This window comes from Callithrix jacchus, chromosome 8, assembly GCF_049354715.1.
Source record: "Callithrix jacchus isolate 240 chromosome 8, calJac240_pri, whole genome shotgun sequence".
Taxonomy (NCBI): domain Eukaryota; kingdom Metazoa; phylum Chordata; class Mammalia; order Primates; family Cebidae; genus Callithrix; species Callithrix jacchus.
In genome coordinates, this window is record NC_133509.1 from 56,841,376 (window position 1) to 56,857,229 (window position 15,854).

General features: G+C 43.0%; 1 long non-coding RNA gene and 2 gene segments (V, D, J or C); 2 read left to right on the forward strand and 1 right to left on the reverse strand.

Annotated features, from left to right (window-relative positions):
- The window catches only part of LOC100385731 (T cell receptor alpha chain constant-like), a 257,258-nt gene that overhangs the window by 150,075 nt on the left and 91,329 nt on the right, over positions 1-15,854 (forward strand).
- The window catches only part of LOC144577367 (uncharacterized), a 120,910-nt gene that overhangs the window by 80,682 nt on the left and 24,374 nt on the right, over positions 1-15,854 (reverse strand). The gene's annotated exons all lie outside the window — the stretch shown is intronic.
- The window catches only part of LOC103795671 (T cell receptor delta constant-like), a 43,584-nt gene that overhangs the window by 22,034 nt on the left and 5,696 nt on the right, over positions 1-15,854 (forward strand). The window contains 1 exon segment of the C gene segment in view: positions 7,135-7,183. Coding sequence covers positions 7,135-7,183 — 49 coding nt within the window.

Here is a 15,854-nt window from a genome sequence, read left to right on the forward strand (position 1 = left end):
ATAACAAAATACCTCAGACTAGATGACTTAAATAGAAGAAATTTATTTTCTCACAGTTCTACAAGATAGAAGTTCAAAATCAAAGTGCTGGCAGAGTTGGTTTCTTCTGATGCTTCTCTACCCATCCCCAAGCAGACAGCAGGCTTCTTGCTGTACCCTCAGGAAAAGATGGTCTTTCCCCTTTGTGTGGGACATACTGGTGTCTTTTCTCATGGTGTGTCCAAATTCCCTTCTCTTATAAAAACATCAGTCAGGTTGAATTAGGGCCATCCTTAATGGCCTCATTTTAACTCCCTCAAATAACAACCTCTCGAAAGGCCCTATCTGCAAATACAATCACATTCTGAAGTTATGGGGTTTAGGGCTTCAACATACAAATTTAGGGGGGAAAGAATTTAGCCCATAATACTGACAAAAAAGTAAAAATCATTAATTTTATTAGATCTCCACTTTTGACTGCATTTCCTTTTAGTATTCTGTGTGACAAAATGGTAAGTACACATAAAACACTTCTGTTACATTCCAAATTATGACAGCTACCTAAGAGGAAACACTTGTGTGGTTGTTTGAGTTGCAAGCTGAACTAGACACTTTTTCCTCAAAACACACATTTTTGCTTGAAAAAACAATTGACAGGCAACTATGGTTATTCAGACTTGTAGATTTGGCAGGTATCTTCTTAAAAACAAATGAACAGAGCTTGTCATATTAAGATAAATGACTGATAGTTGTTGCTAATTATAAATTTTTTTTTTGACATGGAGTCTCACTCCGTCACCCAGGCTGGAGTGCAGTGGCATGATCTTGGCTCACTGCAACATCCACCTCAAACGATTCTCCTGCCTCAGCCACCTGAGTAGCTGGGACTACAGGTGCATGCCACCATGCCCAGCTAATTTTTGTATTTTTAGTAGATATGGGATTTCACTATGTTGGCCAGGCTGGTCTCCAACTCCTGACCTCGTGATCCACCTGCCTTGGCCTCCCAAAGTGCTAAGATTACAGGTGTGAGCCACCATGGCTGGCCTGTTTTTGTTTTGGGTGTTTTTGTTTTGACAGAGTCTCAATCTGTCACCCAGGCTGGAGTGCAGTGGTGCGATCTCATCTTACTGCAACCTTCTCCTGGGTTCAAGTGATTCTACTGACTCAGCCTCTCAAGTACCTGGGGTTATATTCATGTGCCATCACACCTAGCTAATTTTTGTATTTTTAGTAGAGACGGGGTTTCACCATGTTGGCCAGGCTGGTCTCGAACTCCTGACCTCAAGTGATCTGCCCACCTCAGCCTCCCAAAGTGCTGGGATTACAGGCACTAGCCACCACGCCTGGCCTGCTAATTACAAAATCTAAGCTTCCAGAAAAATTAGAGTTTTAGGAAATTTATATTTTCCACTATGAACTAGATAGCTCACCTGTATTTAAAACCTTTTCTGATTTAAAGAGACCAGTGATTGTGTTAACTACCATAATATTTTGGTATTGAATAATAAAATGTGTGCTAACTGGTGGAAGCTGCTTAACAGAGTGAACCAATTTTCTCATATAACTAATGGATGAGTTAAAAACCATGCATGGGTGAACGTTCTATTCAAATTTCAAGATAGACCAATGTTTTAATGTAACAGAGTATGATAAGTTCACTGGCATGGTTTCAGATTTCACAATGCAACTAACCTTCAAATAAACTACCTCTTGTCAAATTATTGTGCAATATAAAGAATACCATATCCACAATCTGTTGAATGGGCTATTAAACTATTCCTTTCTTTCACATTTTTCTCATATATTTCAACCAAACCAACATATTGCAACAGGTAGAGTGCATAAGCAGACATGAGAATCAACTTCTAATATGCCAGCTCTTCTCTGATAGATATCTGAAGACTATAATCAAACAGACAACTCCCTTTCTTTGGTCTATAGTCTCCCATGTGTAGGAGACACTGTTCCTCCCAGGACATAGTTTGAAATCTCTTAAACAACCTGGTATCCTTTTAAAAATACTTAAAATATGTTGTAGTTTGTCTACAACTATCAAACTGTATGTGTTAATACCAGGAGCAGGTGTCAAGATAAATAACACTAGTTCCAAGTCCACAATCCCAAATATTCTAAGCCTAGAGGATGCCTCTATTCAATCCTTATTTCATTTCTTGGCTTGATATTCCATAAATTTGCTCCCAAGCATGAAGCCTCAATCCAGCCAAAACTTAACAATACCACAGTAAATCTAGCATCTAAAACTGTCCCTTTCCTCTGAAAATGAGTTTGCCTGGCAAAAAGAACATGACACAGGCTCCTTCCAGGAAGAGTTGAACTTCAATATTCATCTACCTTGCACCTGCTCTTACCCTTTCCTGCAGAAGAGCATCTCACATAACAATTAAAATCTACACAGAGAAAGGGCCAGGTTGTCCAGACTATCCTATGACCATTCCAGGGAAGGGGACCAGCTGAGAGGCTGAAACATTCTCAAACCAAAACGCCAGAATGAAAGACCAAAGAAGACATTTGCCTAGTGTACCAAAAAGATCACTGCACTGGGATATAGATACCTGATTCCTTGTATGTCCTTTTGAAATTGGGTGTCTTGGCGAAGTTGTGAAACCTCTCTGGATCTTTCTAGACTCTCTCATCTGAAAACCCAGGAGAGTGAATATATGATCTTTGAAATGTCTCCTAGCTGTGGCATTTGAGGATTCCTCTCCAGAGGTGCAATTGATCTTTGATTACCCATTTTAGTGGAAGAGAGCATGACTAGAATACTCCAAATAGGTAGATGATGTGAAACTCATTTCTATATGGCTTTAGAATATGTTAAATGATATGGAGAAAATCACAACAAATTAAACTTCTCAACCATGTTTAACTCAGACTAATGTTAAAAATCAATGTGTTTCTAAGGAATGGTGCTGTGTACCACTAAACAAATGTAAGGTAGTATTCCGTAAGGCAGCCTGGCTCCAGGCAGTGAGCAAGAGCCTGGAAGTTGGGAGGATCTGGCCATGGCTCTGTCACTTTGCTTATCTTCCCGGAACCTGAAACCCCCCTTCCTTGAAATAGATTCAGAAGGCGTTTTTTGAGCACTCACTGGGTCCGGCTCTGTGCTGGCACATGGTATACAGGGATGAACAAGACAGATCACTTCTCTCAAGGATCTCGACCTAATGAAGAAAAGTGAAAAAGGGTTTTGAGTGCAAAGATAGAGGTAAGTACTGGATGCCATGAAAATTCTGAGAAGGGCGAGCACTTAAACCAGATCAGTTTGGGACAGTCATTTACGAATTCCCAGGTAAGGCAACAACTAAGCTAAGACACTGAAAATGCAGAGGATTTAAGGAGAAGGGTTAGGGATCAATTGTGGGATGAGAGAAGGAAACGGCATTGCAAGCAAAGAAATACGAAAGAACATGGAGCTTTCAGGAAGTAAATACTTCAATGCAACCGTGTTTAAGGGAGGAAGTAAGCTAAGGTCTTGTGTTTTATACTGTTTTGTCCTGAGGATAACAGGAAGCCACCAAAAATTTTATGTATGCCATTTCATAATTGCTGGACATATAGAGTTAAAAGCATCCCAAGACCCACCATCTGTATTAATCAGCTATTTCTGTTATAATTATGATCTATAAGAAACAATCCCCAAATTTCAATTGCTTACAGTAACAAACATGTATCACTTTTGCTCACTGGTCTGTGGGCCCGCTGGACTTGGCTCTAAGACATGAGCTGGATTTAGGTCTGTTCTGTGTGTCTTCATTCTAGGGCTCAGGGTCAAGCAGCAATGACTCCCTGGAGAACACTCTTTTCTTCTCAAAGGACAGAGGCTAAACAGTGCTGGTGGAGGCCAGACACAGTGGCTCGTGCCTGTAATCTCAGCACTTTGGGAGGCTGAGGTGGGTGGATCACAAAGTCAGAAGTTCAAGAACAGCCTGACCAACATGATGAAACCCTGTCTCTATTTAAAATGCAAAAATTGCCCAGGTGCAATGGTGGTGCATGCCTGTAATCCCAGCTACTTGAACCCAGGAGGAGGAGGTTGCAGTGAGCCAAGATCATGGCACTGCACTCCAGCCTGGGTAACAGAGTGAGACTCTGTCTGGAAAAAAAAAAGAGTGCTAGTGGAAACCCATGATTTGATGTGTCTTGAAGCCTCAGCTTAGAACTGGCACACTGGCACTTCTACTCATATTCTATGAATCAAAGCATGATGAAGCCCCAATGTCAATAGAGCCCATAGTAGGAAGCCCTGCAAAGTCACGTGGCAGAACCTGGAGGTACATGTCTATCACAGGGAGGAAGTGAAGAGCCGGGAAGCTGCATTCTCATCAGGATTCCCAACTTTTTGTTTCCTCTAATTCTCTTCACACCAGTTTCTGATGGCTGCTTCTTCGGAAGGTCACCAGCACTAGAAGGAGCTCAATGAGGCTCATATGGGTGAGTCAGAAGCTTAGTTCAACAATCAGCTACCTCTCGCCATTTTAAAGACTAGTACCTAAGGCAGCTACACTCAAGAGTCCAGGTTACAGTTTTTTATTCTTTTTTTTTTTTTTTTTTTTTTTTTGAGATGGAGTTTTGCTCTTGTTACCCAGGCTGGAGTGCAATGGCGTGATCTCAGCTCACCGCAACCTCCGCCTCCTGGGTTTAGGCAATTCTCCTGCCTCAGCCTCCTGAGTAGCTGGGACTACAGGCACGCACCACCATGTCCAGCTAATTTTTTGTATTTCTAGTAGAGACAGGGTTTCACCATGTTGACCAGGATGGTCTCGATCACTTGACCTCGTGATCCACCCACCTCGGCCTCCCAAAGTGCTGGGATTACAGGCGTGAGCCACCACGCCGGGCCTAGTTTTTTATTCTTATCTGGTTCTCCTCATGAGGCCTTTTGCTCTATGCTATCCCATTACATTGTCTATTATTGAGGCCATACATTTCTTATTTTTCCTCCTTTCCTATTTGCTTTTTGTCTAATGAGCAAAAGAATGTTAGACTTTGTATACAGAGATAACATTGCTTGGAGTTTATGGGGCAGGCATGAAGCTGTATGTGGGGTGAAAAGTCATCACAAAGGTCATAGGTAAAATAGTCATAATTAAATCAAAGCATGGATTTGGATAAGACCTCCAGGGAAAGTGTGAAGGTTACCTTTTTAAATTCCTGCTCCCTGCTGATAAATAGCTACAACAACAAACTTCATACTCCACTTTCATGGTTAACATTTCATAAGGTCACTTCCGATGAGCCTATCATATTGCTTTGTTTTGACAGCACTAAAACAGAGGTCAAAGGCAAACAAGACCAGTGTCCTGTGAGCCCTGAGGAGAGGTTTTGAGAAGGCAATGACTGGGTCAAAACCCAGAGGTCAAACGAGATTAACACTGAAAATCATCTGTTCAGTTTGGCCAGAGCTGCTGCCTCTGATTGCACAGGTTGTGCCTTCACAAGGGCACCTGGCAGAGAAAAGTGGGGCTCACATTCAATGTGTGCTCTGCCACCAGCCAAGGCCCTGATGTGGGGCTGCATCTTCCAGAAAGAGAAGGCCTTTTATAAACCACACAAAAGTGCAATCCATTCACCAAGCTTGAGCCCAGGGGGCTAAGTCTGCATTCACCCAGCAGGGCCACCCTTTCTAAATCACACAAAGTACCATATGGGCTACTGGCCTGAATTTAGCAACTAGGAGGAGGTCAATGGAGAGGACAAAATTTTAAATTTACATGAAAACCCTCTGTAAACTGTAAAACACTATTCAAGTGTAAGGCAGGGCAGGAAGAGGTGATTCAGAAGCTTAGCAGCTGACAGGAGAAATTACACTGACCACAATCATTTTCTGCCTCACCCACAGCACGTGAATCTCCGTGAGATTTAAGTACCTGACAGACTCCTCAGTGTGAAACCATTTGAGAGCAGATTGGCCAGAAAGCACAGGTGGGTGTGGACATGATGATTTCTAAAAGTCCATTCTAGTCACAAACCCCAAGGCAGATCTAGCCAGTGGAGCAGAAGAGCCCCAGATTGGAGCACCTGAGACAGCTTGGCATAACCTAACTGTCAGAACCCTTTGATCTTGATGAAACTTGACTTCGAGAAAACATCTGGTTCTGGAAACTCTCAGGGGCTGTATAGTGTGAAACCGAAGGGAAGTTTTTGTAAAGCTCTGTAGCACTGTGATTGGGGGGATACGCACAGTGCTACATAACCCACAGAGACCTGTACAAAAACTGCAGGGGCAAAAGTGCCATTTCCCTGGGATATCCTCAGCCTGGGTCCCATGCCTCGGGAGACAAACATAGCAAGCAGCTACCCTCTTGCTCTGGGGCCTGGAAGAGATAGCAGGAAGTTGACTGGACCAGGGAGATGACCACAGCTGCTGACCTCTCACTCACTGCTGTTCTCCCTTGGGTGATACTGGCATTTCTACATTTTCTTACAGCACATTTGGGGAATACGAAAAGGTAGTCCTTAAAAACTATTCTTACCTTGCTTTCATGTCAATTCTATTGCAAAAGAAAGTTATATGAGCCACCTGATATGGAATTTCTAAATTCAAATCCCTAGAGAGATTTACCCAAGTGCTTTGCTTTGCAGTTTGGGAAGATGGATTTGAAGAGAGATTGATTTGTTTGTAAGCAATCACCAGCCACAGTGGCTCATTCTAAAGCTGACTGCTCTGTAAATCACCCAGTGCTTCATGCTGCCCTGTCTCCTCTTGCTTATCTGCCTTTAAAGCAGCAATGGTGGCTGTAAAGGGCTTAACCCTGGAGTAGTCATGGAGCCAAGACCCACCCCTTTGACAGTGCCAGCTTTCCAACAGGGAGAGCTGAGTACGGGTCTAGGAAGTGAGAACAATCTAAAACAATAGGAAGCAACAGTTGAGAGCACTGCATCAAGTGTACTGTGCTGGAAAGGTCTGCCATGGGAAATACACTCCTGCATACTCCTCAGACTACTGCCTTCCGAAAGCAAACCAGTCCCTACCTGCAGATGATAATGTCACCTGTGAACCAGTTGGATAAGCAACAAGTGCCATCTTTCAAGGAGCGGAGGCTTAAAGATCCTCCAGTCCTAAAGCTAATGGGAAGAAAGCAGGTGGGAGCAGCGCTGAGGTTTTTGGAACGCCCTCAAGTGCTGTGACACACAGATAAACTCATCTTTGGAAAAGGAACCCGTGTGACTGTGGAACCAAGTAAGTAACTCATTTTTTTTTTTTAATTTAAGGTTAAGGCATCCTCCATCTAAGGAGGCAGAAATAATCCTGAAATGGGTGAAATAGCTAGTGTTGAGTAGGACTCCTGGGAAGAGGTGAGATATGGTTCATTCCTTCCATAGGAGAGGAGCGGAACGTGTATGTGAAAAAAAAAGACTTTGGGGCATATGAAAGGACCCACACAGCTCAGAGGAAACAGAATTCTGCCCAGTCCATTGAATTTGAGTCAGGCTGTAGAAACCACAGTCATTGGTCCAACTCCCTGAGCAGAGTCAGAATGAACACGGAATGAGGCTGACCTGAGTCTGGGTGGTTTTATCAAGGCGATTCCGAACGTACACAATTCTGACCTCCCTTACAGCAAACATATTCTCCTGGGAGAGCTCAGAACTGAATTCGTCTCCTGGGCATGGAGGGTAAGGACAGAGCAGGTAGTCCTGGTGTTGCTATATTTCTCTTTAGAAGAAAATAACCTGTTCCAGACATTTGTTTCTAATTGTTTGAGCTGCAAATGAAAACTGGGTGACTAGTGAGAAATACGGGACATTCTGGTTCCCACTGAGATCAGATTCCAAGCAGAACAAAGTGAATGTGTAATGCTTCCAACTAAGAAATGCTTTGAAGTCTCCAGGACACAGCCAGGAGTAGTTCCCTAATACTCGCAGTGTTCACCATTTTTGCAAACAGTATATGGTACCACTCACTTATTAGCAGTTATGAAGGAATCAGGGCTAAAGTTGTTGAAGGATCATGCTCAGCACAGAAGGCATCTGTGGTATCCTTTCAGTGACATTTGAATTCAACTGTGTCTTGCTAAAAAATAAAATAAAAAGACAGTGGTCTCCACCTGGCAACAGCTTCCAGTTAGATAGTACATATTCATCTTAAGTCACAAAATGTAATAAACCAATACAAAACCGATTTCAAAGGTCCTAAGGAAGTCTCGCAATAGGGGTCAGTGGTCCCAAATCAGCCTAACCAGCTACTAGAAGAGAAACAGCGTACCATTCCCCGGGACTTTGGTGCTCAGCTTAGGTGTTTCATGGTAAAAGAAGACTCCAGAGAGGTAGGATGGTGATGTTGGGCTCCTCTCAGAGATCGACTGGGGACAGGGCAGTTCCAGGTATATAAAGAGAAGGAGGCTAAGGAAAGAAAAGGACAGACATGAGCATCCCCAGACCTCACACACTACAGGGAGAAAAGAGGCAGGGGCCCTGCCATCAGAGAGACACCAAAAGCTATGCTAGTGAAGTCAGTGCAGAGACATTCCGAGTTTTTTTGATTTTGAAATTTTAACTAATTCAGGCCCTTGCCTTTAGACCTCATTATCCTTAAAATTCTCACTAAAATAAGTTTATCCACATTTCCAACAAAGCTAAAGACTGATTATCCTAATTTCCCTTTGTTTACCAAGTTTTTCCTAATGAATTAAGTTCCTCTGTTTACCCATTTACTTGGTCCAGTGTTTCCCTAAGTGAGGAGTGCATAGCACATAATTTCAGATGGCACATGAAAAGACATTCTTTTTATTTGAATGGCTCTTTTAATGGATATCAGAATAGCGCAACTAGGCTATCAACCCATGTGATTTCGTTTCCTTTTAATTATATTTTAAGTTTAAAAGTGAGTGATTTTTATGACCGAAAAAAGGGGGGTAGATGTGATTAATTGAAGTTTGGGAAACGCTGAACTTCATTTTGGTTCATTCCATCAGCCTTTGAAGTGAAAAGATAAGGGGCATCCAGAGTGGGCAGGACCTAGAAGATCTTTAAATGATGCCTTCTATTTTTAGGCAACCAATATTGGATTAGAGACAGCACTGCAAACCCAGGGCCTTTATCTTCTCGGAAGTCTTTTGATGCTTTTTTTCCTCAGGAGCTTCTTTCAAGTTTCACTTATGGAGCTGCTGGGTAGCACAAAACTAACAGAATAGGTCTATACAAACCCACAGTTGTAGATCCCACACTTTAGTCCTCTGGATAGAGTAAACCTGGAGAGACCACTTAGCTTCATAAAACAGAACAGAGAACAGGACAAAACACCATGGGATAAAGCAATGTTATGAAGGAATGTATACTCCTGCGGTAACAACAGCGGCGGCGGGGAAAGGAGGTATGGTCGTTGGGAACATCCGCATGGAAGTGGGCCATGAGGTGGACTTTAAATACAATCTATTATTATATGTCGTAATTCTATAACTACCACTTTTTGAGTACCTACCATTTATTAGGCCACTGCACTAAGTCCTTCAAGGAATGTCATTTCACTCAGTCCTCACGACGATCACATAGAATTGAGGTACCATGACTTGCCTTTTAGGGATCAGAAAACGGAATCTTGAAGGAGTTTCTCAAGCTCACATAGTTTAGTAAAGTCATCATTTGAATCACCTGCTTGATGCTAGAATCTGTGCTCGTGAGAACTCTGCTCTTCCGTCAGGGCTGCAGCTAGACTGGGGCATGTGTGGAGGTTTTCCTGCCTGACCCAGCCTCTGCCTCAGGCCTCTAGTGAGCTCCTTTTCAAGCTGAATCAGAAAAACAGTTATGCCACTTCCCTTCCAGTGCCATCCCCATTGCCCCCTCACCAAGGAAGAATTTCTTAACCCTCACCAAAACCAGTTACACAAAGCAGCATCCCCCTTCCCCAGGAGGAGCCAGGTGAGGCTCATCTCTCACATTACACCCCTGGAGACCTAGGGTCCCTAAATACAGAAAGGTCCAGATGATGATCAGAGCATCACCCTTTCCCTCAGGAAAAGGAGTTTGCATAATTCTGGGCTCATCAACATGTTTCCCAGATTCTAAGAGATGACCTTCCCATTCCTCCAGATCCGCTAGCCCTTGACCTGGCATCTGGCATTCCCTCTCGCTCCTAGTGAGCATTTCCCAGAACGGAGCCTTTGCACCTGCAGGCCCTCCACCTGGAGCCATTTTCTCCCAGGGACTCACACGGTTTTCTCCCTCCCCTCCTCCAGGTCTCTACTCAAATGTTACTTACAGTGAGTTCTTTCCTTAACACCTCATGTCACTGTGAAGACCCCTTTCCCTCCTTTATTTATAGCCCTCATGTCCACCTGAAATTCTGTAGGCTCCTTTACTGTCTGTTTCTCTTGCTCTGAGGGAAAAAGGACTTTGAGTTGTTTCTTTCTGCATCTACAAATACATTGAAAGCACCAAAAAAATATTTGTTGAATGAGTGAATGAATAAATAGAGGAATGAATGAATCAGAGGAAAACGCCCACTGTGCTATAAAGCAAAAGAAAAATGGGAGGAAGCTGGGAACCTACAGAGCCAAGCCTGAGTCCTGGCTTTGCAACCTGTCACAGGTCACTGCCACTATGTGCCAGGCACTACTCTGGGTGCCAGGGAATCCACATCAACAAAACAGGCAGAAATTATGCCATATCAGAGCTTATCTTCTACTGGCAAAACACAGATTGTAAGCTAAATAAATAAATAAAATATACAGTATGTTAGGGTGGTAATAAGCCCTGCAAAGAAAAATAAAGCCAGGAAGGAGAATAAAGAGGACCAGTAGTAGGGACCAGTGTGCAGTTTTAAATGGAAGAGCCACAGAAGGCTTCACTGGAAAGGTGACAGTTGAGCAGAGACCCCAGGAGGTGGTAAAGTGAGCCATGCAAACATCTGGAAGAAGAGCACTTCCAGGCAGAGGGGACATGGTGCTGGTTGGGGTGTGAGGCTGGAGGGAGGGAGGGAGTGCTGGGGAGACAATGTGAAAATGAGGTCAGATTGATGATGGGATGGGGAGAGGGTAGCTTGTAGGCCACTGTAAGGACTTCTGCTTTTGGATTCAAAATGGAAGACTGGAGAATGGAATGGAAGTCACACATAACCAGAAAAGATCTAGAGAGACAGAAGCCTGAATACCAGTACTCACCCAAGGGTGGGCACCCTCCTCATCTCACATAACACCAAAAAATAGGCTTCTGTTCTTTTTCAGCAACCTCTCCCAACAACCCTTCCCGCTGGGAGCTCTGTTCTTAGAGCAATTACATTCCCCAAGCTTCAAGTAAATCTGTCTTCTCTGAGCTTAGCCCTAATAAACATTCTAATAATTACATCAAGGCTCTCTAGTTCACAGATGCTGTATCTAATCTTATAACCTACAATACAGAAGATGTTAGCCTCACTTCATAGAGGAGCCAGATAAAGCTCAGAAAGTTTAAGGAACATGGCCAAGATTACATACTTGGAAAGGGACACAGTCAAAACTAGGTTTGGGATTTTCTGACATCTTTCTACTTCACAACAGCTAGGAACCACCCTTCACGTTAGTGATTCTCCAACTATGATCTACAGTCTTTTGAGGATTGTGAACTGATCTGAAAAAAATGCATATCCCCCCTGCCCTTGGTTTGTATGAGTGGCATACAGGCAATCTCACAGATTCTGATGTTTCTGTATGACAGAAATTAATTTAACTGTCACTTCGAAGTGTGAGTGTGTCATTGAAGCTTGCTAAAATTTGGTATGCATGAATGCATTATTAAAATGGATGGAAAAACTTCTATTTTGTACTAAGCAGTCTGGCTGCTGCACAACACTTGGCAATGATGCGAAACTCTCAGATATGAAGTAAATCCCCCTAAAAGGTTGGAATGCATGGTATTTCTAACCCACTAGGTCTTTGTCCCACCTAAGTGTAGCCCAAAGGTGGAGAACCACTACTCTATGACCAACGTTCTGCCCTCCTTTCCTCCTGATCAAACCAAAACACTCCTTTCCAATCTACATTGATTCTGTCTCATTTGAGCACAAATTCTGTCAGAGTATAATACAGACAAAAGCTTGGATTTCTATTTGACACTAGAGTCACCTCTTGTTCCATCTTGAAGGACAACCACTAAGACTGGGGAGAAGAGGCTACGTCAGATGGGACAGAAAATTGCATCAGATGAATATCACACATGACTTGGCAACTGAGGCTAGGGTTGCCGTAAAGAGGAAAGCAAGGTAGTGTCTGGATTAGGTATGTCAGCTGTGCCAGACCACTGATCTTTGGCAAAGGAACCTATCTGGAAGTAGAACAACACAAGTAACCCACTTTTCCTTCTTATGACCACTATGTTTGGCAATTATATTTGTCAAATATTTTCTAGGTCACCAGGTTGAGAAGCAGTACTCCAGTACATAAATATAGCAAGGGATGGCTTGAGAAACAGGAAGTGAGTTTCCAGTAAAATCCAGGATGGCATCTGCTTCAGTGACCCATCTTGATCCACTGTCCTTCCTAGAGAGTTTCCATTCCCTCTGCCTGACTCTAGAAGGCTAGCCTCCTCAGCATCCAGGCATCCACCATGTACAGATCTAGACCACCACTGTGATCAGACCCACACGACAGTACTTCTCAGTGATAGACAAGAGGTGAAATGAGGAGCATGCTGAACCAGTAAATCAGAGACCAAGTTCCAATCTGTTCAGTGCATTAACTGACAAACTCTGTGACTTAACTGCACTGAACTATAGTTTCCCTATAGTTAGATGAAGGATTTCCAAGCTGCCTTCCAACCCTCACCCACTATGATCCTGATTATCCCCAGACCAATTCTTATGGACAATCAGGAGGAAAAGCAAGGAAGCCCAATGATGTGACTGTTCTGTGGCCCAGTAGGAATTCTGTGATTTAATGGAAAAAATCTCACTGGAAAGGGAGTGAAAACTCTCCCTACGCTTCCCTTTCTTAGCCCTTGTGTGATCACAGAGGTTTGGAAAAATGATGCCTTGAGGCTCCTTTCAGTCCTACCATCTATTACTCTGGTTTGGGAGCTGAAGCCCAACTCAGCCACTCACTTAACCACCTTTAGAGTGGTTAGATCATCTGTAAGATGGATTTAAAAATATCACCTTATAGAGTTTATTTCTGTAACTTTGTTGAAGTAGTATAAGCACCAGCTGTTCAAGTAGAAAAGCATTTATACAAATGATAGTCATCTGTGATTATTATAATCCTTTGGATAGACCCCAAGTCTTTTGCATCAATGGATCTTGCTCCAACCATTGTGTCCTTCCACCTCTCACTGAGTCACAGTCCTGTTGTGATTGATTTGAAGCTTATAGTTATGTTTCTGCCTAACAATGGCCATTTGACGATTCTCAGCAAAATATGTGAAAATGTTATCCAGAAGCAAGATCTGGGAGTAAGAGATGGCAGGTTGAGGAAATAATAGCAGAAAATCTAAGGACTTTCCTAAATGTCAAAACTCAGAAGATAACAGACATCAAAGAAGCTGCCAAAGTATAATGCTCAGATCTCAGAAACACTTGCAAGGTTCTGTCTCCAGCTACACCCGTTCTGCTCCACCCACCCACTTCCAAACAGATGAATTAGACTGACGGGGAGCAAATAGGTTGCAAGGTTTTCTGTAATGATGCCTAGGGTAGTGCGTTGACAGCACAACTCTTCTTTGGAAACGGGACTCAACTCATCGTGGAACCAAGTAAGTTATGCATTTTACTGTGGCTCAATGTGCATATCCCTTTAGAGTTGTTGTAGCATAGTCCTGAATGAGTGAGGTTTCTTGGGAAGTAAAGAGTTCTAAATTAGAAACCCATCATTTGTTGCCAGGAGTAGGGGTAAAATTTGGGAGCAAATGCATTAGATTTCTCTTCAGAAAATATTCTGTATATGCTTGGAAACTCCATCCTGAGGCTTGGTATTGATAAGTGTTTTACAACTACTGAAAAAAGCCCTAGGCCAGGCTTCCAGTTTTGGGCCCCCTGGGACCAGAAAAAAGGCAAGCTGTAGCTGAGGAGGGCTACTCCAGTTTTATGAGGATGAAAGTCGTGGTCACAGTGTAGGGAGAGGGAAGATTAGAAAGAAAAAAATGTATTATGAAAGAAGAGTTTTAAAAAGAGTATCTTCTCTCTCTCTCTCTGTCTCATACACACACACACACACACACACACACACAACAAGAAGCCAGTCTTGCCCTTGTCACTTTTTTCTGAGAACTTGCATTAAACCAACATGACTGGCTCAGATTAAATGGTTCTCAAGGTTCCATCCTGGCCTGGATCTGCTGAGAGTAGTTATATGCTCACCTGTTAGCCCTGAAACTGGGGACTCTGCACAATGGTTTAGGAGCCCACATCCAATGTATAAACACAGCCGCAACTCCAAGACAACAGAGAAGTTGTGGTTCCCTTACTGGAGACATTGTCCACTGGTAGCCTGCTCCAGTGCTTAGAAATCCCAGGGCTATATTCTGGTAGTTTGGGTAGCTACCTACAGTCAGTCACTGGGACCAGCCAGAGAATAGCCTTCAGATACCTTCCAAAATGCCAGGACCAGTGGGAGAGTCATTACCTTTTACATGGTTAGGTATTGATTTTGTTTATTCAGATATTCAGAGGAAATAAAGAAGTAGGGAATGGTACATGAATGTGGCTAGGCTATCTGACCAAAAGTCCAAAAAGTGACTGGTACTGTCAACATGGTCTCTGCCTCTCAGAGAATAATATAAACTTATAGGGCTTTCTTCACTGTCTGTTGCTTCCAGGGAAATAGTAGAAATTGGTGAGTTTTCTTATCTTTCGGGGGAGAGAGACTAGAGCAATGAAAAGGAGGGAAACAGAATCATGTTGTAGCTGATTGCAGTCTGACTGATGTTTAGCAAATTGCATCTGAGCAAAAAGTATTGTGCTTCATTTTCCCTTAAAATCATTTCCACATGAAATTTGAAATTATCTGCAGTGTTAGAATCAAATCTTTGAGGTTGTGCCTTTGGGAGTCTTAGGAAAGAAGGAAATTGATGAAACTGATGCTTGGCCCCTCTGCCGGGACGCTGACCATGCTCCCCAATGAGACTCCATTTAGTTCTCTGGTTTTCTTCTCCTGCAGAGATGAAATGTAATATGATGATGTGAAGCTCAGGTAGAGGATGTGAAAACTTTTAAATCAAGCCCCAAGTCTTTAAAGTTTTGACAATGAATAATGGCCCTACACAATCGTCATTCTCTTTTTACCTAGCTCTAGCCCAAGGAACTTGATTTTTTTGGTGATGAGGCAGAGTGATTCATATGGTCTTTAAGTTATATTTCACATGATGACTATATACTCCTGAGACTTGTATCTGGATCCAGAGTTAGGAGAAATTATAAAACAAAATAAGCAATTCAAAGCAAGCACTGGCTTCTCTGATTTGCATCCATGACACACAGCACCATTGGGCTCCCCCAGCAGTGACCAATTTCTTGTTCCGCCCTCAGATCCTTAGAAAGCCTTTCACCAAGCACAGGGAATTAGAAATCAGGTTCATTATTATCGTGAGACTCAGTCTGAGTGATGGGGGGAAATTAGATTTCTAATCAAAAATCAGCACTCATGACCCAAGAGAATGGAAACAGAGTATAAGTATGGGACCTGTTTCCATAACCCTTCTCTCCTCAGCCTAACATTTGTTGTGAGAAATGTCAAGCTGAGTGCCCCGTGCCTATGCTCAAGCTATTGTGTTCTTCTTGGATGGCCCTCTTAACAAACTGGGAGTTAGATTTTCCAACATGAAGGCAGCTATTGGTCACCATCACCCTCCTCTCTTGCTCTGTCTCAGCCCTGCCTAGTATCTCTTGGATGGGGACTTCACCTTCATGTCTCTATCCAGCAGTTCACCTATTACTAGCTTCAAAGAGA